The sequence below is a fragment of the Panicum virgatum genome, chromosome 9N (assembly GCF_016808335.1).
Source record: "Panicum virgatum strain AP13 chromosome 9N, P.virgatum_v5, whole genome shotgun sequence".
NCBI classification, from domain to species: domain Eukaryota; kingdom Viridiplantae; phylum Streptophyta; class Magnoliopsida; order Poales; family Poaceae; genus Panicum; species Panicum virgatum.
In genome coordinates, this window is record NC_053153.1 from 30,680,321 (window position 1) to 30,704,085 (window position 23,765).

General features: G+C 44.8%; 2 protein-coding genes across 7 annotated transcripts; one reads left to right on the forward strand and one right to left on the reverse strand.

The window, feature by feature from the left end:
- Nucleotides 1–2,902: 2,902 nt before the first annotated feature.
- LOC120690830 (ATP-dependent 6-phosphofructokinase 5, chloroplastic-like) lies at nt 2,903–17,913 on the forward strand. 4 transcript variants are annotated; one of them, XR_005681966.1, is made up of 15 exons: nt 2,903–3,280; nt 3,847–4,170; nt 4,274–4,355; nt 4,800–4,873; nt 4,954–5,065; nt 5,177–5,272; nt 5,367–5,468; nt 5,565–5,639; nt 5,785–5,925; nt 6,049–6,165; nt 6,257–6,361; nt 6,790–6,870; nt 6,988–7,116; nt 7,210–7,560; nt 17,777–17,913. XR_005681966.1 is itself a non-coding variant. In XM_039973668.1 (14 exons), exons 2-14 carry the CDS (start codon nt 3,875–3,877, stop codon nt 7,375–7,377), a joined length of 1,578 nt encoding a protein of 525 aa, XP_039829602.1. In that variant the 5' UTR covers nt 2,903–3,280; nt 3,847–3,874; the 3' UTR covers nt 7,378–7,835. The 4 variants fall into 4 exon arrangements, 2 of the variants coding, with proteins under 2 accessions (XP_039829602.1, XP_039829603.1); XR_005681967.1 differs by having other exon boundaries at nt 7,064–7,116; XM_039973668.1 differs by lacking the exon at nt 17,777–17,913 and having other exon boundaries at nt 7,210–7,835.
- Nucleotides 13,308–23,488, reverse strand: LOC120690829 (meiosis-specific protein PAIR3-like). Of its 3 annotated transcripts, XM_039973665.1 has the most exons (12): nt 23,365–23,488; nt 23,078–23,252; nt 21,992–22,076; nt 20,227–21,870; nt 19,970–20,117; nt 18,177–18,296; nt 18,045–18,108; nt 17,819–17,968; nt 17,618–17,676; nt 14,469–14,603; nt 13,985–14,076; nt 13,308–13,904 (listed from the first exon to the last, which is right to left on the reverse strand). In XM_039973665.1, exons 3-12 carry the CDS (start codon nt 22,019–22,021, stop codon nt 13,836–13,838), a joined length of 2,511 nt encoding a protein of 836 aa, XP_039829599.1. In that variant the 5' UTR covers nt 22,022–22,076; nt 23,078–23,252; nt 23,365–23,488; the 3' UTR covers nt 13,308–13,835. The 3 variants fall into 3 exon arrangements, with proteins under 3 accessions (XP_039829599.1, XP_039829600.1, XP_039829601.1); XM_039973666.1 differs by having other exon boundaries at nt 23,078–23,408; XM_039973667.1 differs by lacking the exons at nt 13,308–13,904; nt 13,985–14,076; nt 14,469–14,603; nt 17,618–17,676 and having other exon boundaries at nt 17,818–17,948.
- Between the last annotated feature and the right edge of the window lie 277 nt (nt 23,489–23,765).

Genomic DNA, 23,765 nt, shown 5'->3' on the forward strand with positions numbered 1-23,765 from the left:
TTAACAAAGTCGTAATCATGTGCATAGCGTGTAGTCTTTAGTCGTAATCATGTGCGCTCGCACAGAGAAATTATATGCAAACAGAAAAGATGATTGGCACTTCGGTCGTTCTTGTGATAAGACTATCTACCCCGCAAGACTTAAGATGGCATCATAATATTATAACAATATATTGTGACGCCTAATCAACCAACCTTATGGGAGTAGCTTAAAACAAAGTTCTTTACAAAAATAAATTTAATGCGAATGTGATAGTGACCAAATTAAACTTTGGAAGACAACGTTCACAAATGAAATATTCAAGCTGTTTACTTTTAACTTAAATTTAACTAGTCTCGATGCACTTGTGTAGATAGTTCACCGAGGACTTCAAATTAAAGCACATTTTTCGCTCTCTTTTCATGCCTCAGCTCTGCTTAAGTGCACCCTAATCAAAGAATGGATCAGACCACTCACATCGATCGAATGATAGACAATTAATATAGAGTTATGAAATGAGCATACCTCAGCTAATAAGATTTCTTGTGTTGGAACCTGTCTTTCCGAGTTCGAGTCCTTAACTCGGCATGGGTGCTCGTATTTATTATCAAGTTTATTTCAGAATTGAACCGGGCTATTCTTTTAGTGGTAGGTGATACAACTGTTGACAGTGAGATGTCTATAGTGACTTTATCAATATTAAGATCTATTAGTTAAGTCTCTCGGAGGTACTTATAGGGGTAAAGTTGTGTACATATATTGATAGAGGTGATTGTGTGTATATCAACGTTTGCTATTCTTTTAAAAAAACAATAGAGTTACTTATATAATTTTTGTGCACAAGTTCGGTGGATTAAGCTAATTATAATAGGATCAAATCAACCTTCTATAGAAGTATTTGATAAAATAAACCCAAACATGTATGTCTTTACTTACGCATGCTATCACATTAACATTGAACTAATATGGAATTATATATTTGAGCCAATTGCATAACTACCCTCATTTTAACCTCTAACTGCACATTTGTCCTCCTTTTTTAGACTTTGCATAGTTGTCCCGTTTTTTTATCTGACTCATTAGTCTACCCTTATTCTAGGAACGTAAGTTAACAAGGTTAACGGAAGTGTGAAAAAACATATACGCCCATTGCACGAATGACCCCAAATATATCAAAGAAATGGTAATATATACTTCAATTAAATGATAAAATTGATATTAGCCTCCTCGTGCGATACTCGGCCGCAAGGATAGCAAAACCCCCCGAGGGCCTGCGATGCATACTGCCTGTTGCCCGGCCACTTGCCACGGCCGCGCCCTGAGCGCCGCTGAAGCCGCGGCCGCCAGCTGCCTGGCCCTGCGCCGCCAACCATCTACGAGGGAGCAGATACTAGGGGTGGGCACAATTTCCCGAATCCGAACTCCAAACCCGAATTACCCGAATCTGATCCCGAATTACCCGATTACTATTTCGGGTAGGAAGTTGAGAAACCCGAATTTAATTCGGATTTTGACTCCCGGTATCCGAATTACCCGAACTCTTTTAAAACCCAATAGATTATGGCTTAATCCACTCACTTGACCCAAACAACCCAATAAGAAATTTAATTGTTTTATTTATTGATTGCTTGTTTGTTTGATTTGTGCAATAATAGCGATATATTGATCTAATTTTTGTATTTCATCATCTTTTTTACTTGTTGCCTAATGGAAGAGACAATGATTTATCAATTGATCGGGTATTTCGGAAAAACCCGAACCCGATATTTCGGGTACCCGAAATTTCGGGTATTGCTTTTTTCGGGTCGATTTCGGGTAGCATTTTTAGATACCCGAATTTTTTATTACCCAAATTACCCGACCCGAATTACTCAAATTACCCGAACGGCCAGGGCTAGCAGATACCATGCGCCACGCTTTCCCATCGGCCGCTGCTCCATCTGTCTGCCTCCGCGGACCGTCTCAGGATTGGTTCGGTTAGATATGAATTTATTTCGAACCAAAAAATAATAGAAACAATAAAAATATAATAAAAGAGTAGAACTTATTTCAGGTTGAAAATTAATTGTAATAAAATAGGTTTATGATAGCTAAAGTAAAAGATATGGAATCAACCGAACACGGCCGTGAGAGTACAAGAGGGAGGGATTAGGGGATGCCTTTGATAGAAGATGAAATGTTTGGATAAAGCAAGTGTAAAAATGTCATCTCATATTATTTGAGAGGCCCGTACCTACGGATGGAAATGAAATTAAAATAGGGCATATTTGAAATACTCCCTCTATCAAAAGAAAAAACATTTATCATAATAACGTTTTTATCCTTACCTCATCCAAACATCTATCCACGCAGCCACCGAGGCAACACGACAACTACAGAATAACATTCAGTGACTTTGCTTCTTGAAAGCTCGTTGTAACTTTTAATCCTGTTCTAACTGATCCTGTTCTAACTATCCGATCAGGAGTTAATGGTTAGATCTATGTGAATCCGAACAGCAGTGCTACTATTCCTGTGGTGCAGTATCATGTACACTGCTGGTGCTACGGTGAATTCTCTGTCGTTTTCGATCCGACGCTTAAGTTGCATTGTGCCTTCAAGAGACACTGAATCTACATCCAACAACTGTATATTCCCTCTATCCTGAAATGTAAAATATTTTAATTTATTCTAAATCAAATTGTTTAATATTGATTATATTTATAGAAAAGACTAATAATATTTTAAATATTAAATAAAAAACTAGATCTATTTGAAATATATTTTTATAATTTATTATTTGATGTGTTCGATGTTATCATGTTAATATTTTTTTATAAATTTAATCAAATTTACACTATTTTAATTTAAAATGATCCTGCCATTTGAGAACCGAGGGAGTATATGAGACGAAAAAGGATCCCGCGCGTGGCGGCTTGCCTCATCAGACAGTCAGCGCACACCCCTCAAGCCCCGACTTTTCCGCTTCTCTCCCTTGCTCCACCCCGTCAAATTTTGACAAACAATTCCTCCACCACCCCGTCGATCCGTCCCTCCTCCTCGTTGTTCTTCCGCTTAGCAGAAGTAAGAAAGAAAAAAAAGTCCGGCGTTTTCCCCCTCGTCGTTCGAGGAACAGACAAAATTTCCAGGTTTCCAAGAAACCAGGACGGAGGCGTCGAGGAAGTGGCGCCGCCACCACGGCGGTCTCCCCTGAGCAGTATAACAAGAAAATCGTCCGGCCGCGTCTCCTCTGTCCATCGATCGCTTCGCGTGTGCCGCTGCCGGGCTTCGCTGCCGAATCTGGTTCGAGGCAAGGAGAGAGGTGCGTTTCTTGACCGGTGATGATCTCCCCCAATTCTGTTTGGTTCGATTTACTGCTGCCGCCTGCAGGTTTCGTCGTTTCTAGATGCGATTGTTGTGATTGCCCTGTGGCAGGCAGTGGGAATGGTTCCAGAATTTAGTTCTATACTATTGGTTGGTTTCAATCTTTCAAAAAAAAATACTATTGGTTGGTTCTTAAGTGGAAAGGGGGTGGATTCTTTCCTTTTTTTTCTCCCTTCATGCAAAGATAAGTTGCTTCGGTTTATAGTCACCTCGGTACAGCAATCCAGTATGCACGTTGAAAATTGTATAATTTTTACTCGTTGGGACTCCAACATTGTTGGATCATATGCACGTATAATCCGCTTTTTTAACATTTTTTATCTAATAAGTAATAACTTTGTTCCATGTAATATAGGAATATTCCTGCCTCCTCTTCCTTTTATTTTTTGATTTATTTTTCCGATCCATATACATGTCCTTTAGCGGTGGAACTTTAGAGAGCATTGTAACTCTTTTGCTTTACCATAATCTGATGCTGATAGCAAGCTGGAACTTGTCCCACAGCATATTTGCATGCTGAGGTATCTGAATAATGGCTCAAGCACCGTCAATGGACTATGCTGGTTCAGTTAGTTCAGGCCAGAAGCACCTGGGCTGTTTTCGAGTGCACACCAGCAGTAGGTTGCAATGTACGGGATATGACAAGAAATCAAGAACAAATCAGTTGGTTGTTAGAGCCATATCTGTGGATCATCCCCAACTAGATTTCTCGAATCCAAACTGGAAGAAGCAGTTTCAGGAGGACTTTGGTAAGCGCTTTAGCTTGCCACATTTGAGAGATGTGATTGATGTGGAACCGAGGCCAACAACTTTTTCTCTGAAGAGCAGGTGACATATTTTCCTCATTTCTTTATAATTGATTTGTCCCAGACTAATCCTAGTACAAATCATTGGTGATTAAAACTTCTTTTGGTTACTCTGTCTATAACAGGACTCCTCTCGAGAATTTGAATGGTTCTGTGCAAGAATCATGGAATGGCTATGTGAACGATGATGACAGAGTACTTTTGAAGGTATGTACTTAACACTGAACTATTATATTTACCTTGGCATGGATTGCCTCCATGATAATTACTAAATGGGTTATTTGGTAATTTGAAGACGGTGTGAACCATTAACCTAATTATTTACCATGCCATTCTGTAATATATAATTGCTTCACTGTTTCACTTGGGGATATGACTTGAACTTTTAAGTGTCTTGAAAAATAAAGTTCTATTTATTGCTTTAGGAATCTCTTCTCAAGCATAATTCTTGCTATTCAAGTACATGCCTGTAGATCTGCTTAATGTGAACTGTTTCGTAATAGAAAAGGTGTCTTTGCTGTTTCTATAAATAGTAAAGTGTGCACTGTGCAGGACTGTTTTTCTTAGCTACTATTTGATTACATCCATTAGTTTGCAAGGTAAATATCAGATGGAGTAGACGTTCCCCTTACAGACTTATTGCTTCTTCAGGTTATTAAGTTTGCGTCACCAACATCTGCTGGAGCTGATTGCATTGACCCTGATTGTAGTTGGGTTGAACAATGGTGGTGACACAAATGAATTCAAATTTTATGGTGTAAAAATCATTTGTCTTTCCCTAACCGACCAGGTTTATCTTTTCCAGGGTGCACCGTGCTGGTCCACGTAAACAAATATATTTCGAGCCTCAATACGTAAAGGCTGGGATTGTAACATGTGGTGGGCTCTGCCCTGGTCTCAATGATGTCATCCGGCAGGTAGGTTAGAGCTGGAGTCGATCTTGTTTTGCTTAGAACCAAAATTTCTGAAATTTTATTTAGAGAACAATATTCTAATTCTTTAATTGTATCTTTTTTGTACACTTGTAGATTGTGGTTACACTTGAAAAATATGGAGTGAAAAACATTGTTGGGATACAGCATGGTTTCCGTGGATTTTTTGAGCATCACTTATCAGAAGTGCCAGTAAGTCTTTTCTACTTCATTAATATCTGTATACATTTTTTTGGAAACATTTATAAAAATGTTTAAGGGAACTTGGCTCTTTTCTTTCATTCAGCTTTCTAGGCACGTAGTCCAAAATATCAATCTTGCTGGTGGTAGCTTCTTAGGAGTTTCTCGTGGTGGTGCAAACATTTCAGACATTGTTGACAGTATTCAGGTATGTATACATTCTATTACTTTGCATATCACAAAATGTCTGCAATAATTACTAATTGAAAGAGTTATCACCTTAATTTCTACATGCCACATACAGGCGAGGAGGCTTGACATGCTCTTTGTACTAGGTGGAAATGGAACTCATGCTGGAGCTAATGCTATACATGAAGAGGTATTGTTTAATCACCGTTCATTGTAATAAATTGATACCAGAATTTGACTCATGCAGCATGGATTTGTAGTTCTGTATAAATATAGGAAAAGTGGAGGGCTGCGAATCCATCTGACATTGTATTTTGGCAAAATTCTTATTGCAGTGCCGCAAGAGAAAATTGCAAGTGTCGATTGTTTGTGTCCCCAAAACGATTGACAATGACATATTACTGATGGACAAGACCTTTGGATTCGATACTGCAGTGGAAGCAGCACAAAGAGCTATCAACTCTGCATATATAGAGGTGATTCTTTCAGCAACATCTCGAGCAATCAAGGATAAATCTGACAGCAAAACTATGAAATGTATGCATATATTAGCTGCCATCTGTGAAGATATGCGTGGTTAACATTTCATTGGACTCTAGGCACATTCTGCATTTCATGGCATCGGACTAGTCAAGCTGATGGGGAGAAGCAGTGGCTTCATCACAATGCATGCCTCTCTCTCCAGTGGACAAGTAGATATCTGCCTGATACCTGAGGTATGAAGTATGAAGTCTTTTGCTGTTTATGACCCCCCCCCCCCCAATTTACCACACTAGTCAATCTAAATCGTCAATAACCCAAATGAAGGTACCATTCATTCTTGATGGCCCGAATGGAGTTCTTCGACATCTTGAGCACTTGATAGAGACCAAGGGATTTGCTCTTGTTTGTGTTGCTGAAGGAGCAGGACAGGTTAGATCTCTTCAGAATTCAAAAAATTTTGTTACCTTTACTGCCAGTATGTGTGACTCCAGAGTCTGGATGTTTCAACTGTGGTTGCTCTTGATTTTTTTTAGAGGAAATTAGTTTCTTGGCCCTAACAAAAGTTCAGCTTAGTTTCTTGGCCTCTTTTCGATTGAACTTGCTTATTTGGCCCAAAATGAATTTCGTTTTGGTTCTTGGTGCCGAGAACCAAAAATGAAATTCGTTTTTAGGCCAAATAAGCAAGTTCAATCTAAAAGGGGGCCAAGAAACAAGCTGAACTTTTGTTAGGACCAAGGAACTAAAAACCTCATTTTTTATGCACTTCTCATACAAGTAATTTTTTAGTTGCCTTTACAATAGACTTGTGCTTGCTCTGTAAAAATTGTGCAGGAACTAATGCTGTAATGAATTTTCAGGAATATCTGCAGAAGTCAAATGCAACTGATGCATCAGGCAATATGGTTCTTGGTGACATCGGTGTCCACCTTCAGCAGAAGGTTAGTCTATTGTAATCTTCAGCCATTGTTTTGGGTGTGAAACACTGGGGTAATGGCTTTAACCGTGATGAATGTACTGTGGATGAACCATAAATAACTAACCATGCCATGCCACAGATCAAATCTCATTTCAAGGACATAGGAGTTCATTCTGATGTCAAGTATATTGATCCCACGTACATGCTCCGTGCAGTGCGTGCCAATGCATCTGATGCCATCCTGTGCACCGTACTGGGTCAGAATGCTGTAAGACATCATTTCTCCTTGTTGCCTCTCTGGCTCATGATAAAAATACTGTATTTTCACGCCTGACCATCTATTGTCCTATAAACCTTGCAGGTACATGGCGCCTTTGCAGGTTTCAGTGGCATCACAACAGGGGTGTGCAACACACACAACGTGTACTTACCGATACCAGAAGTCATCAAGTCCACAAGATTTGTTGATCCAAACAGCCGGATGTGGCATCGGTGCCTGACGTCAACCGGGCAACCAGACTTCCACTGATAAGTTGTTAACAATGAAGCATTGAAGCTGGTAGTAGCATCTGATGACTGATGGTACAAGGAGTAGGTGGTGTATAGCCAAAGGGATTTACTTCCATTGTCAGTATGGCAAAATAATCATCAGATGGATTTTTGGTCTTCCATCTGGAAACCCTCCACGGGCCCTTGAGATGCAATGGATAGAGTAAGCATCTCTCCAACCACATTCATATTTTGGTAGTTTAGCAATATGCAATGCACGTAGAAACATACAAATTTAGTGGAGGTCTTATTGTCATGGAATTTGCAAGGGATGCTCAGCCATTTGTTAAGCGTGCAAAAGCAGAACTACGTTTATGCTGCTAAGCATGCATACTACTGATAATAGGGATGGTTAATGTGATGTGGTGGATGGATTGGTAAGCGTAGGTTAGGCAATACCCGCCCTCCGAGGAGGCTATGGGATTGTTTTGATCCTAATCTGTTGCTTGCTTTATTGATAAGGCCGGACTCCTTTATATAGAGCCGGAAGAGTACAGAGTATAAGTCCTTGTTTAACTCTAACACAAATCCAAACCGAATAGATTACAAATTAAATAAAAATCACACATCTGCAGCCGTGGCCTCCTTCTTGCGCCGTTGGTATGTGCGCCCAACAAAGGCGTCCACAACACTTCCGCCCTCCTTTCGAAACAGCTCGTCCTCGAGCTGGAATGTCGGGTAGCGCTCTTTGAATTGCTCCAATGGCTCCCAAGTCGCTTCAGAAACAGCACGACCAACCCATTGAACAGAAAGCTCCCAATCACCACGGTTAAGGCGTGCACGAATGACCTTGGCCGGTGTAGGAACTGCACGGCCATGCACGATAGGAGGTAGTGGCACTGTCTCCGTTGGAGGATCACCCTGATGCTTCTTGAGGAACACCACATGAAAGACATCATGAATACGAGTCTTGGCTGGGAGACGTAGACGATAAGCGACATCACCAATGCGTTCCAGTACTTGGAACGGACCATAAAACCTTGGAGCCAGCTTGCTGTTGGTGTTGTCAGTGATACCAGCGGCCGAATGGTGGTGGAGGCGAAGCCAAGCCCAATCGCCGACTGTGAGCTCCATGTCGCGGCGAGAACGATCAGCCCCAACCTTCATGTAATCCTGGGTTTGGAGGAGACGGTCACGAACATCAGCGAGGAAGATGTCTCGCTCCTGCAACTGGCGGTCCAGAGCCACCACTCGAGCAAGACCCGGCCTGTAGGACGCCAACGTGGGTGGCGAGCGGCCGTACACGACGTCAAACGGCGTTGTCTGTAGAGCCGTCTAGTAGGATGAATTGTAGCAATACTCCGCCCATGGCAGCCACCTGAGCCATTGTTTGGGGCGATCTCCTGCTAAACACCGAAGGTAGACGCCCAGCACTCTATTGGTGACCTCCGATTGACCATCCGTCTGTGGATGGAATGCCGAACTCAGCCTTAACTTGACGCCGGCAAGCTTGAAGAGCTCACTCCAGAACGAGCTTGTGAACACCGGATCCCGATCGCTCACGATGGAACATGGGAATCCATGCAACCGGACAATGTTGTCGAAGAACGCCTAGGCGACAGAGATGGCGGTGTAGGGATGTCCAAGCGCGATGAAGTGGGCGTACTTGGAGAAGCGATCGACGACGGTGAGGACGACGGACTTGCCGCTGATCCTCGGAAAGCCCTCGACGAAATCCATAGCAATGTCGGCCCACACCGAGTGCGGAACGTCGAGCGGCTGGAGGAGCCCCACAGGGTGCAAGTGCTCCGTCTTGTTGCGCTGACAAGTAGTGCAGCTCTTGACGAACTCCCGTACCTTGCGCGACGCGTGTGGGTTGTAGAACAACGCCCGCAAGTGGACGAGTCTTCTGTGCGCCCTCATGGCCGGTGCCATGCGCCTGGTGAAGGAGCGCCGGCCACAAGGCTGACTCGTCTGGAACGAAGATGCGGCCGCGGTGCATGACGAAACCATCAGCTATCGACCATGCAGCGCCCACTGTACCATCCTGGATTTCTTGGCGCTTGGCGATGATGCTGAGGAGCTGCTCGGACTCATGGCGGAAGTCGTCGAAGAGGGCGAACTCCGGCCGAGACGTGGCGATGGCGTGGATGGCAAACTCGTCGCCCTCATCCCTCCTAGACAGGGCGTCAGCCACTGCATTCTGGCGACCCGGCCGGAACTGCACCTTGAACGTGTAGCCGAACAGCTTGCTCACCCATGTATGCTGGGGAATTGTGGAGAGGCGCTGGTCAAGGAGATACTTGAGGCTGCAATGGTCAGTTCGAACGACGAACGGTCGTGTCCACAGATATGGACGCCAATGCCTCACGGCCTGCACAAGACCAATCAATTCACGTTCATAGGCAGCAAGCTTAGTGTGGCGCGCAGCGACGGCCTTGCTGAAGAATGCAATGGGGCCGTTAAGCTGGTTAAGGACGGCCACAAAGCCGGTACCAGAGGCGTTGCAATCCACCACAAATTCTTTGGTGAAATCGGGCAGCTGGAAGACTGGCCCCGTGGTGAGCACCCTCTTCAAATCTGAGAAGGTGTCAGTGGCCGCCTGGGTCCACAGGAACGCATCCCTCTTGAGCAAGGCGGTGAGCGGAGCCACGATGACGCCGTAGTTGTGGATGAACTTGCGGTAGTATCCCGTGAGGCCGAGGAAGCCCCGCAATGCCTTCAGGGACGTGGGCAGCGGCCACGCCTGAACGGCTGCCACCTTTGACTGATCCATGGCGACGTCGGAGCCCGTCACGATATGGCCCAGATAGGCCATGCTTTGTTCGGCGAAGGAGCACTTGGACCGTTTGAGCACCAGGCCGTGCTCACGCAGCGTCGAGAAAACGGCGCGGATGTGCTGAAGATGTTCGCTCCATGTCTTGCTATAGATCAAAATGTCGTCGAAGAAGACAAGAATGAACCGGCGCAGGTAGGGACGAAGTACCTCGTTCATCAGCGCTTGGAACGTTGATGGCGCATTGGTGAGGCCGAACGGCATCACCAAGAACTCGAAGTGGCCGTGGTGGGTACGGAACGCCGTCTTTGCGATGTCGTCGGCGTGCATGCGAACCTGGTGGTACCCGCTGCGGAGGTCGAGCTTCGTGAAGAAAGCGGCGCCATGGAGTTCGTCGAGCAGCTCGTCGACGACTGGGATCGGGAACATGTCCCGAACTGTGGCGCCGTTGAGGGCACGGTAGTCAACGCAAAAGCGCCACGTGTTGTCCTTCTTCCGAACCAGCAACACCGGGGAAGAGAACGCAGATGTACTTGGCCGGAAAATGCCTTGTCGAAGCATGTCGGCGCATTGGTGTTCGATCTCATCTTTGAGGAGCTGCGGGTAACGATACGACCGCACGGCAACTGGCGATGTCCCGGGCAGCAGATGGATGCGGTGGTCGAAGCTGCGGCTTGGTGGCAATGTTGTAGGTGGCTCGAACAGGTCGCTGAAGGAGTTGAGCAGCAGCTGAAGGAGATCCTGAACGCCGGCTGCCGCAAGGCGCCTGACGGATGGTGCGCCCAGACCGACCCAACGGACCCGGCGCCGGCCACGTCAGAACGCCATGTCGAGTCGTCCCAGGTCCCATGTGATGAGGCCAAGGGTGCGCAGCCAGTGGTAACCGAGTACCAGCTCGTAGCCCTCCAGCGGAATGATGTAGATGTCGATGTGGAACGTCTCCTGGCCGATCGTCACCGGGACGGCCTTGCAGATGCCCGAGGAGGCGAGAGCGTCGCCATTGGCCACCTTGACGCGGATGCCGGGCGTTGGCTGCGGAGAGAGACCCAGTCGCACGGCCTTAGCTGTGGCCATGAACGAGTGAGTCGACCCAGAGTCGACTAGGGCCGTGACATCCTCGCCGGCGATGGTGGTGGCGAGCTGCATCATGTCCGCGTCGCCGATGCCGGTCAGCGCGTTCATGGAGATCGTGGCGTCGATCTCGTCGTCGGAGGCGTTCTCCACGAAACCATCCACGGGAGGCTCGTCATCCGTGAGCTCGATCATGTAGACACCGCGCCCCTTGCACACCTTGTTGTGCTCCCTGGAGTACTTCTTAGGGCAATTGAAGCAGAGGCCCTTGGAGTGTCGATCATCCATCTCCTCCGGCGACAGTCTGCGAAAACGGCCATTAGGAGGGGCGACGCCGCCGTCAGCCGCGGCTGCCGGAGATGGGGGCGCCGGCTTGGGCGCCTGAGGGGGTTGTCGCGGTGCTGTAGGGACGCATGGAGGGGCACGGGAGGAGGTCGGCTTGGAGTCGCTCCCAAGTGTCGCGGCGCGCCGCTCATAGGCCCGTGCGAGGTTCATGGCGTCTTCCAGGGCAGTCGGGCGCTGCATCTCGACGTCGATGCCGAGGGTGCCGCCGAGTCCAGCGGTGAAGAGGGCCACCTGCTGCGCCTCGATGACGTCGTCGCAACGCGCCAAGAGAGTCAGGAACTGGTCCTGGAAGTCCTCGACGGTGCCAGTGCGATGGAGTTGCGCCAGTTCACCTAGAGGATTGCTGCGGATTGGGGGGGGGGGGCGAAACGACAGCTGACCAGGTCGACGAAATCCGGCCATGTTGGGATGCCGCGATTGCGCTTTAGGCGGAAGTACCAGCGCTGTGTAGTGTCGGACATGTAGAAGGATGCCGTCCACACCTTGTCCGTTTCCGGCGTGCGATATGCATGGAAGAACTGCTCGCACTTGTGGAGCCATGGCGCCGGGTCCTCCTTGCCATTGTACTCCGGAAAACACAGCTTGTGCGTGATTGGCGCCAAGGGTTGCGACGCCGGTGGTGGACGGGAGGACGAGGAGGCGTCCTGCTGCTGGAGATCCAGGGCCTTGGTCTGTAGCCGATTGACGGCCACGTTAAGGGTGGAGTACTGGCCCTTGATCTGTTGGATGGCGGAGGCATGATCTTCCGCCAGCTTCAGCAAGTTGTCGAGTTTGGTGGAGAGATCGGCGTCCGCGGTGCCGTCGCCCATGGTGACTGGAGGGGCGGCTGCGGCAACGAGGAGCAAGGGTGGCGCGAGCGAACGAGCGAGGTCGAGGGCACAGGATCATAGATGAAACCTGATAACAGATGATGTGGTGGATGGATTGGTAAGCGTAGGTTAGGCAATACCCGCCCTCCGAGGAGGCTCTGGGATTGTTTTGATCCTAATCTGTTGCTTGCTTTATTGATAAGGCCGGACTCCTTTATATAGAACCGGAAGAGTACAGAGTACAAGTCCTTATTTAACTCTAACTAACACAAATCCAAACCGAATAGATTACAAATTAAATAAAAATCACACATCTGCAGCCGTGGCCTCCTTCTTGCGCCGCTGGTATGTGCGCCCAACAAAGGCGTCCACAACATAATGTAATCAACTGCACTGTAATATTATATCTGATTTGCAAGGCTCCCATTGATACATCAGCTACCAGCTGGGTGTCCATCCCATAATCACCGCAGCAAGCCAGCAACCAGAATTTCTCTTCATCGCATACACATTATCGCAGTCGTGCGCACCACCGCCAGATTAGGGTTAGGGATTTGGATTGCGGGGGATTGTGGTGTATGTCGGACTTAGAAGAGGGGGGAGGGATGGTAGGGAAGACGGTCGGTGGAGGGTTGCGGTGTCATCCGGCAGCAGGAGCCTCCAGAGATTGGGAACACGAGAGGGGTTGCGGTGTCATCCGGCTGCAGGAGCCTCCAAAGACTGGGAACACGAGAGGAGGCAAGCGCCCTCTGCGATGAGCGAGGAACAGACCCCCCCCTCCCCCCCCCCCCCCCCCCCCCCGAAATAGCATCAGAGAAAGAATAAAAGATGAATCAACAACATTGCATATATGTTTACGAACAGCACCAGAAGAGATAAATCAATGGTTGGTACTACCAAACAACTCCATTTGATTTTTTTTTCAGTACACAGCATCACAGCCAGTGTCGTCAGTCGTCACCAACGATCGAATCCAACAAAAAATTTACTGTGCATGCATTATAGCATCAATATTCCAACACACCACATCAAGTCCGGAATAAATTCACTGCATATCTGCATTACAGCATCATTATTCCAAGTTTCCAACACGCAGCATATTTGGGAAGAATGAAAGACGACAGTCCACGGAACTGCAACCTAGTTCACGTGCAACAGGACACTAGAGACGCTAGGTGTTGTGGTTTTCCGGATAGTAAGTTAGCAACTCCCGTCAAATAGACAAATACTGCAACCAATACACAGCAGTGCACATCGACCAGGTAGCGAAAAACCCTAAACGAAGGTAGGACCTAGAAAATGACATTATGGATACCTGGAAGTAAAAATGTCTCAGGTCTGCAAAGTTCTGTTTCTAACAAAAACTATGTGGATCAGGATTCTCCTGCACCCCTTGTAAATGGAACCATAGACATGTTTGCAATGTGCATCCTGTGTATCCTAATCTTTGCACCTGTGATATGTACCAGAATAGAATGAGTGAACATGGTCGATCAGTCAATCTGCAGTTTCTGCAATCAGCTCCTTGAGCACGTATTTCAGGCCCTTCATTCTCTTCCGTGCTCTCTGAAAACAATGTGTCACAAAAGAGATGAGCATTTGATCGATGAAACACTTGTGATCTTTGAAAATCACTTTCAACCTACCTTCTGGACCTCGGCAATTTTGGCTTCTGCATCATTGAGCTGAGCGCCTACTGTTTTCTCAACATTTACTATGAGCTTCTTGTGGGACAATTCTGTTGAAGGAATCATGAATAGATAGAAATAAATTAAATGATAATTCCAATGGTCAGTGGTCAGAAAAATTGAGAATGTAGAAGGTCTGTGATACAAATGAACACAGCTATGGTTACAGATGCTGACTGTATCCACGGATGAAGCATTGACTAAACGCACGTTGAATTGTTCATCCAAACTGGCTAACATATTTCCAAATAGAGAAACAGCATGGAAGAATGCAATTGAAATGTTGAATAAAAGACTTCACAGCTAACTACTTCACAAGGCTTTGGTTCACAAAGATTAACATAGTCTCACAGTTTTAGATTTGGAAAATGATAAGAAATAGTGAACTACATAAATGCTTCACTTGTATTTCTCTAGATGTTAGGTGTAGTGTTAAACTTACTTTGCTTGTCAGCTACTCCCTTAAGTTCTGCATGGTAGGATTCAAAATTCTCAAGAGAATTCCTGCAATCCAGCAGCTGCTTGTTGACCTCCTCCTTGAACTTCTCATGAAGAATCCTTAATTTTTCTTGTTGCTCTGTGTACCAAAAAGGCATAATTTGCGTAACTAATAGCATGCATGAAAAGAAAAAAGAAAAGAAAAAAATTCAGGAAAACAAGGTAATTTTAACATGACTAGAAACTTTGATACACACCTAGATACAAAAGACAAGGTCCAAAAAGATTCAAATGACAAACATCAACATCAACAAAGACCATTATCCATGGTTCTGGCACGAGAATCGCGGCTTTCCAAGCACTCCTATCCAAGGACAAATCTCTAGGTATACTCCAGTCCTTTAAGTCTCTTCTAATTATTTCTTCCCATGTCAACTTCGGCCAGCCCCTGCCTCTCCTCATATTACCGTCGTGCTTTAGGATACCACTATTCACTGGTGCCTCTAGCGGTCTCTGTTGGACATGTCCAAACCATCTCAGCCGGTGTTGGATAAGCTTTTCTTTAATTTGTGCTATCCCTAGCCTATCCCGTATATCATCATTTCGAACTCGATCCATCCTTTTATGCCCACAAATTCAACGCAACATGCGCATTTCTGCAATACTTAATTGTTGGACGTGCCGCCTTTTTGTAGGCCAACATTCCGCACCATACAACATTGCCGGTCTAATCGCCGTTCTATAAAACTTGCCTTTTAACTTCTGAGGTACCTTCTTGTCACAAAGGACGCCAGATGCTTGACGCCACTTCATCCATCCCGCTTTGATTCTATGACTAACATCCTCATCAATATCTCCATCTCTCTGTAGCATCGATCCCAAATATCGAAAGGTATCTTTCTTGGGCACTACTTGGCCTTCCAAACTAACATCTCCCTCATGAGTGACGCCGAAGTCACACCTCATATACTCAGTTTTAGTCCTGCTAAGTCTAAAACCTTTGGACTCTAGCGTTTGCCGCCACAACTCCAGCTTCCTATTCACTCCCGCACGGCTTTCATCAACTAACACGACATCATCAGCGAAAAACATACACCAAGAAATATCATCTTGTATGTCTCTTGTAACCTCATCCATCACTAGGACAAAAAGATACAGGCTCAAAGCTGATCCTTGATGTAGTCCTATCTTAATCGGAAAGTCATCTGTGTCACCATCATTTGTTCGGACCCTAGTCATTACATTATTGTACATGTCCTTAATGAGGGCCACATATTTTGTTGGGACTTTATGCCTATCCAAAGCCCACCACATCACATTCCGTGATATCTTGTCATAAGCCTTCTCCAAGTCAATGAAAACCATGTGTAGGTCCTTCTTCTGCTCTCTATAACGCTCCATGACATGTCTTATTAGGAAAATTGCTTCTATGGTTGACCTTACAGGCATGAAACCAAACTGGTTCATAGTGACCTGCGTCATCCCTCTCAAACGATGCTCAATAACTCTCTCCCATAGCTTCATAGTATGGCTCATCAACTTAATTCCCCGGTAGTTGGTGCAGCTTTGAATATCCCCTTTGTTCTTGTAGATCGGCACCAATATACTCCTCCACTCTTCAGGCATCTTGGTCAACCGAAAAATACGGTTGAAAAGTTTTGTTAGCCAAACTATAGCTATATCACCTAGACACCTCCACACCTCGACTGGAATACCATCAGGGCCTGTCGCCTTACCTCCTTTCATCCTTTTCAACGCCTCTTTGACCTCAGATTCTTGAATCCTCCTCACAAAGCGCCTGTTGGTGTCATCAAAAGAGTCGTCCAGCTGAAAAGTTATATTCTCATTATCCCCATTATACAGTCTGTAAAAATACTCTTGCCATCTAAGTCTGATTTCATCCTCCTTCACCAAGAGCTGATCCATATCGTCCTTAATGCACTTAACCTGGCTGAAGTCCCTCGTCTTTCTCTCACGCACCCTCGCCATCTTATAGATGTCCTTCTCTCCTTCCTTTGTATTCAGTCGTTGGTACATATCCTCATAAGCCCGACCCTTCGCCTCACTCACAGCTCGCTTTGTGATCTTCTTTGCCACCTTGTATTTCTCTATATTATCTGCACTCCTATCAAGAAACAAACGCTTATAACACTCTTTCTTCTCCTTAATAGCCCTCTGGACGTCCTCATTCCACCACCACGTGTCTTTAGTTTTGCACCCACCCCCTCTGGTCATCCCAAAAACTTCCAAAGCTACCTTCCGAATGCAGGTCGCCATCTTCTCCCACATGTAGTTTGCGTTGCCCTCTTCATTTCAAGAGCCCTCCACAATAACTCTTCCCTTGAATACCTCGACCATCTCTCCCTTTTAGCTTCCACCACTTCGTTCTTGCGATCTTGGCTTGTTTAGACCTACGGGCACGCATCTGAAAACGAAAGTCGGCCACCAGCAGCTTATGTTGGGAAACTACACACTCTCCGGGTATCACCTTACAATCGAAGCATGCTCGTTTATCCTCTCTTCTTGTAAGGATAAAGTCGATCTGACTAGTGTGTTGGCCACTACTGAAGGTCACTAAGTGGGACTCTCTCTTTTGAAAGAAAATTCAAATGACAAAGATTAAAAAAAACATCCATGTTGTAATGTGGGACACAGATTAGGACATGCTACTTTAGGATTTCACAAGCAATCTTTCATGACATTGACGTTACACTTTAGCGTGGAAATGATTAATGAGATTATAAGCAGCAAATCTACCAATGTAACACTATTCAAGTTGGATTGTAGGTTCTATTTGCGTCAAATATTTATTATTGCCTGATTGGCTATAACTATTGTTACGTTCTATTGAGTATATGATAAGTTGTAAATAACAGGATATGGGTTCTCACTGTTTGGATTCAAAATGTACTTCACGTAGTTGCTGAATGCTGAGGATTCCAAAATAAAGAGTTTGTACACTGTTTGAGGTTGAATAATCCAAATAGGTAGAGGACAAGAAATCAAGAATATTGGATGAAAAGGCACATCTTCAGTGATTAACTGCTTTCTGAATGAATTACAAGCTTACAGCCGACGGATTCCACCATGATAATTCTCAATTAGAGTTCAGTTACAAAATTGATGAAAGCATTACCATGAAGAAAATTGTACCTTCAAATGTTGACTCTAGGCGTTTCCTTTTAGATTTGCCTACATTGACCAGCTTGTCCCTGAAATAACAGTTAAACTGCCATGTATCAAAATAGCTGTACTCTAGTTTATGTGATACTTATATTTATATGTAAAACAAGTATATATGTGCACATGCAGATAACAGGGTGTGTTTCATGGCAGCACGAAAAAAGATCTTACACATCAGCCTGCATCTGCACCTCAACCCCCTCAAGGTGCTGCCTTATTATCTCTCTAGTAGCTGCAAGTATCTCAGAACTTTTCTTGTTTGTTTCGGACTTGATCTTAGTTTGGAACCTTCCCAGCACCACTATCAATTGATCAAAAGCCCTGGTGGAAATCATGGATGCAATCAAACAAACCAACAAATTAGGATATATATAATTAACACAGTGTAAGATGGAACCTTGTAAGGTAGTTCTCTGGGCATTGTTCTTGTTCATTCTCTGATATTATAGTTTCTTGCAGTCCTGGGAAAAAGCGTTATGAACTGCTAGCAATGCAGTTAAAGTCAAAGAAGGAAAGTAAGCAGTATTACCAGAAGATAAACGCCTTTTGTTTATTCTGTCCTCATTTGGATTTGATTTCCTACCCACATGCTCAAGGGGAGATTTATCCGAGACATCAATATCTGAAAGCCATTTGTGAGATTTATATCCTGCATTTGAAGAACCACATATTAGTTACACGTAGCATTCCACAATCATCCATAAGAGAGACCTTGAGCTGCCTCAAGGCATTGATTTAGTTATATTGATATACTCGACGAATGTTATGTAGTCAAAATCCAATGAAAAGAAAATTTAAATATAGCAAATAATAGCAAACAAATATATGTAAACTAACATGCAGGATATGAAAAATATTTCTGTTATTCAATTAATCACATAAAAATTATATGATCAGTTTGAATATACTCCCTCCATCCTGAAATGTAAGGCATTGGAGGATTTAAAATTTGTACCCCAAATGTAAGGCATCCTAGAGTTCATTGTAGCATTCCACAAACATCCATAAGAGAGACCTTGAGCTGCCTCAAGGCATTGATTTAGTTATATTGATATACTCGACGAATGTTATGTAGTCAAAATCCAATGAAAAGAAAATTTAAATATAGCAAATAATAGCAAACAAATATATGTAAACTAACATGCAGGATATGAAAAATATTTCTGTTATTCAATTAATCACATAAAAATTATATGATCAGTTTGAATATACTCCCTCCATCCTGAAATGTAAGGCATTGGAGGATTTAAAATTTGTACCCCAAATGTAAGGCATCCTAGAGTTCATTACAACAACAACATAGTCTTTTTTCCCAAGCAAGTTGGGGTAGGCTAGAGATGAAACCCGAAAGAAATAAGTTCAAGGTTCAGGCACATTGATAGCTAGTCTCCAAGCGCTCCTATCCAAAGCTATCTCTTTAGAGATGTTCCAATCCTTAAGGTCTCTCTTAACCGACTCATCCCACGTCAGTTTAGGTCTACCTCTACCCCTCTTTACATTATCGACTAGCTCGAGGATCCCATTACGCACCGGCGCCTCAGGAGGCCTTCGTTGGACATGTCCAAACCATCTCAGCCGATGCTGAGTAAGTTTCTCCTCAATTGGTGCCACCCCGACCCTATCCCGAATAACTTCGTTCCGGACTCTATCCCTCCTTGTGTGCCCGCAAAACCACCGCAACATCCGCATCTCTGCTAGTCTCCTTGGTTTTGGTGCTAGTTTTGTAAAAAATCAATTGCGGTGGGCAGGAGGAGTAAAAAAGACATGCTAATCTTCTTGGTTTTGGTGCGGGCACTGAAAATCAAGCGATTGATTAATTGAACAATTCACTAATGAGGGATATATGCATCTTTTGACTTCCTCCATAATATGTCTACAAAACCCAGAATGCCTTACATTTCACGACGGAGGGAGTATTCTATTATTAAAATATTTTTTTTTGAAAGAAAGATTAGAAATAATTTTAGCTTGTTGACACTTGGCGAACAAGAAATTCATGAAGAAATGACTACATGTGGGGACAGCTAATTCAAAACTAATGATTGAGAAATGATCACATTAACACTTCCATCCATATGGATAAGAACTCGAAAGCTATTAGAAAGTTTAACATGCCAGGAATACTAAGAAGCCAAGAATTAACCCTAAAAGCATGTACATTTTCCATGATGCGTTAATAGGGGGATAGGACAGCAATGGTGCATTTGCCTTTTTGTCAATATGTATAACACTGAACACAAAAGGGAATATAACATGATCAGTCCAAACTGACAATTTGTCATGTATGACATTTATGAAAGAACGGCAATGTGATATCCTAACCTTTTGCAAAGCTTTGCTTGGAACTTTTAGTCCCTTCATATTCAGTTGGAGAAGGTGGCGAAAGAGATGGTTGTTTACTATTTTCTCTTTCTTCTGAAGAAGCAGGAGATTCACTACCAGGTAACTCGGTGGTTTTATCCATTTCACCCTAAACATCACAATATATTAATCAACAGTGAAAAGATGAAATGGTTATGTTAGAGAGTACAAACAACATCAGTTTACTAAGATTGTAGATATGAGTTACAGAGTAATACCGGTGGCTCAGATTCTGGATCCAAGGCAAGGGAACTTGATCTGGACCTGTCCACACTTTTGGGGTACTTGGAAGTGTATAGGTCGCCATCTAGCCCTTTATTTATTTGCGGGGATGTGTTTACATTAGGTGCAAGAGTAGGGCTTGGATAATCATCTGGCATGTCTCTGAATCTGTCTGTCCATGGACTAGCAACCTTCTGCCCAAATTTACCAGTTATCTCAGGACTCACATCATGATCCCATGGGTATATATTAGGTTCAGGAGATGGGTTAGCAGCCTCAGATGGTGGAGAATTGAACTTATTTTCTGCTGCTGTATATCCATGAGGGCTTCTGTCTGAATTTTCCGGTGGCGATGTAGAAGAACCATTTTCCTTGCTCTTCAATGATATGTTGTGAGGAGAATAGAACTTAGTTTGTTCATCACTCCGTGTCTTGGCTAATAAATTTTCTAAAAACTGTGTCTTCCGGGGCCCAACCTTAGCCATCACATTCACTTTCCTCCCCCTTTTAGGGCTTCGAGAACAGCTCTCAGCAGTCTTTCCAGCTCGGGACAAAGAAGAAAAGGAGGTAGCCTTCTCTATCTTGTTATCAGATGGTGTGTTTCTAGAAGATAGCTTTCCTTCCTTGTCATCCTGCGTGGTCTTATCAGAGATTCTATCTGGATAATGTATCTTCGGAGCCTCAACTTTAGCTTTCCTATTTGAGCTTCTGAGATTTCTTACACTGCTAGAGCCACCAATTGCATGTTTTACCACTGTTTTAGGAGTGCATTTCTCATTGAAGGTAAACACATTGTCCAGCATTTTCTTCTTTGGTGTAGAGCGGAAAGTAGATAATGGTTTCTTTGCACTTAGACTCTGCTGTTTGGAGGCTGCTGGTTCTTTCTTGCGTCCCAAGGAGCGAGTAACAGGTTTTATTTCAACAACTTTTGGACTATCAGAATCTGACTCAATTGGATCAAGGGACGGTTTACACTTTGTAAAGTTCACTGTTTGACGATTCAGTGGATCTGGTGTCTTGATGTTATCAGGAAAAGGAGAAGTGAAAACTTCCTTGTTCCCTGAAGATGGTGCTTTGACGGTTTGACTTTTAGGTTGATCAGGTGTCTTGAAGTCATCAGGGTTTGGTGAACCAACAGCCTGCTTGTTTTGTGAAGTGCCACCAAGGATCTCCCACAGCTTCATCCTGAGCATCTCACTATTGGTCTTGATTTTATCTGCAGATTCCAAGTTCCGCTTCCGTTGGGAACTTATAAATTCTGGTGTCTCCAATTTATCGAGGCTGCTGCCTTGTTCTCTTCTTGTTCCAAAAGAAAAGGTCCCTGTTTGCTCACATGTATTATCATCAGGTTGTGATACAGAAACCTTCATAACACTAACAGAGCCAGCTTCAGACACCCCTTTAGCAGATCCATCCTTCTTTGCAGCTTCTTGTGAGACCCGAATTGAAGCATTATCATCCTTAGGTGGTCTTGATATTCCATCAGTAACCTGAGACAAGTTCCTATCAAATGCAGGGGTAGCATCTTTGCCTCTTGATATAGAACCTGCCCTTGGGATTGTGATACCAACTGAGACCTTACGGAATTTACCAGACGGATATTGGCTGCTGGCTAAACTCAAATGATCACTTGAAGTAGCCTACACATGTCATAAAATGTTATGTTAAAATAATACAATTTAGGAATAACTGAAAAGATGAAATGAATAGGGGGGCACACCCTACAAGGGGACAAACTTAGAAGAGGCAGTTTCTACTCACTTTATGGATGTGTGGCAGCTCAACTTCCATTGGAGCAGCTTCAGAGTTCAGAGATAATAATATACAAAACTAACAATAGATGATCCTGAAAAATTGGAAAATTACTTCATGAAATAAGAAGCATCTTGCACAACTAAATTAAGCTTCACGGTCACAGCTAAGGAAGCATCATTTAGAGAGCATGGACACAGGAAGAGATTCAGCTGCACATAAGTGCAGCAATATGAACAACAGTGAAAACATTCTGCAAGAAAATAAGCATGCTTCCTTCACAGCAGCGTGAACATAGGAACAAGGACCAATGAATTGTACAATTCGACTTCAAACTTCTTTTGCTTAAAATTACGCAAATCACATACCACAAGTAGATTAGGCATTGATCTCTGCAGTAAGAGACCAAGGATTCTTCCTAGGACCATTTCGACACATCACATTATCCACGAGCACGGTAGCACAAAAGCTCTCACCTACTTGGTGAAATAAGTATATTACATTTGCATACCGCAATACGAGCAACTCCAACTGAACTCCTATATTTGAGCCCCTACTCCAAATATGAGACCCATTCCAGATTTCACCCCCTAAGCCCTCAAAAGTAGAGCCAAATAGGAGACTGGTTGGAGTTGCTCATGTAGCAGCACACTGCACGCAACTTTAAGTGATCATCTTCCTCAAGCACAATCGAGGGTGAACACTCTACCACGAAGATACTGAAGGCACAGCGCGCTGGCAAGTTGTAATCACAAATTAGAAAGACAACAACACTGTGAAGCGTACATCCATGGAGGAGAGCAAGGGTTGCAGTACGAACCAACTGCAATACGGGAGGTGCACGATTCCACAGCAGCAGAGGCGTAAATTGAAAAGAAATTGGGCAACGCGCGCAGAAATTTTCCCCATTAAGAGCGCAATCGCAGCAAAAATTAGAAAGCGTCAATCCGGAATGCACAGGATAATGCTCCCAATCGAACCCTCCCCAAACGAAATCGAACCCACTCCAAACAGCAACCAAACCCTAATCCCGCGCACTCACCTAAAATCGAACGGGACCGGCCAATCGACGGGGTAAAGTGGGGGTGGGGGTACCTTGGCGTTGGGATCACCGGTGACGCCTCGTAAGCACGTGGAAGCAACGCGCCGCACCCCGACGCTCCGATTCGCGAGGGCTCCGCGCGGTGCTGGCCGCGTGAAGAAGCCGAATCGCGGCGGCGAATCCGTGCGGCAGCTCCTCGGCCGCGCCGTCGAAGCCAACCCAGCCAAGCTGATCGAAATGGGCGGAGAGAACGGTGAGCTGTGGAAAAACAGGGAGGCGGGGAGGAAGCGGCAGCGAACGGGGAGCAATTTGCGGCGGCGGCGGCGGCGGCTGACCTCACCTGCGCCGCAGCTGGCGTTGATTTCGCGCTCCTCCCTCGCCACGCCTCTCTCCGAACGGAAAGGGGCCTGTGGTGAAGCCGGGAAACGAAAAGGTTGAGAGAGAGAGAGAGAGAGAGAGAGAGAGGCGCTGGATTTGAAATTTTTGGGGTTCGGGCAGAAAAGAATTTTGCACGCGCACTGGCCGCGCCGCAGTTGGGAAATTCTCGCTGGCACGTGGGGACAGAACAGTGACACTCGCGGGGCCCGCGCGGAAGGTTGGGCGGGTTGCTTGGATCCGCAAGCCTGCAGGAGTGCAGGGGCGTCATCTTGGTAGTGCGATTTTTCCACCAAGGGTTTTTTTTTTCCAATTTCAGCTCTGTTTGGAACAAAGTACTAATGCAAAACGCCAAAACACAAGATC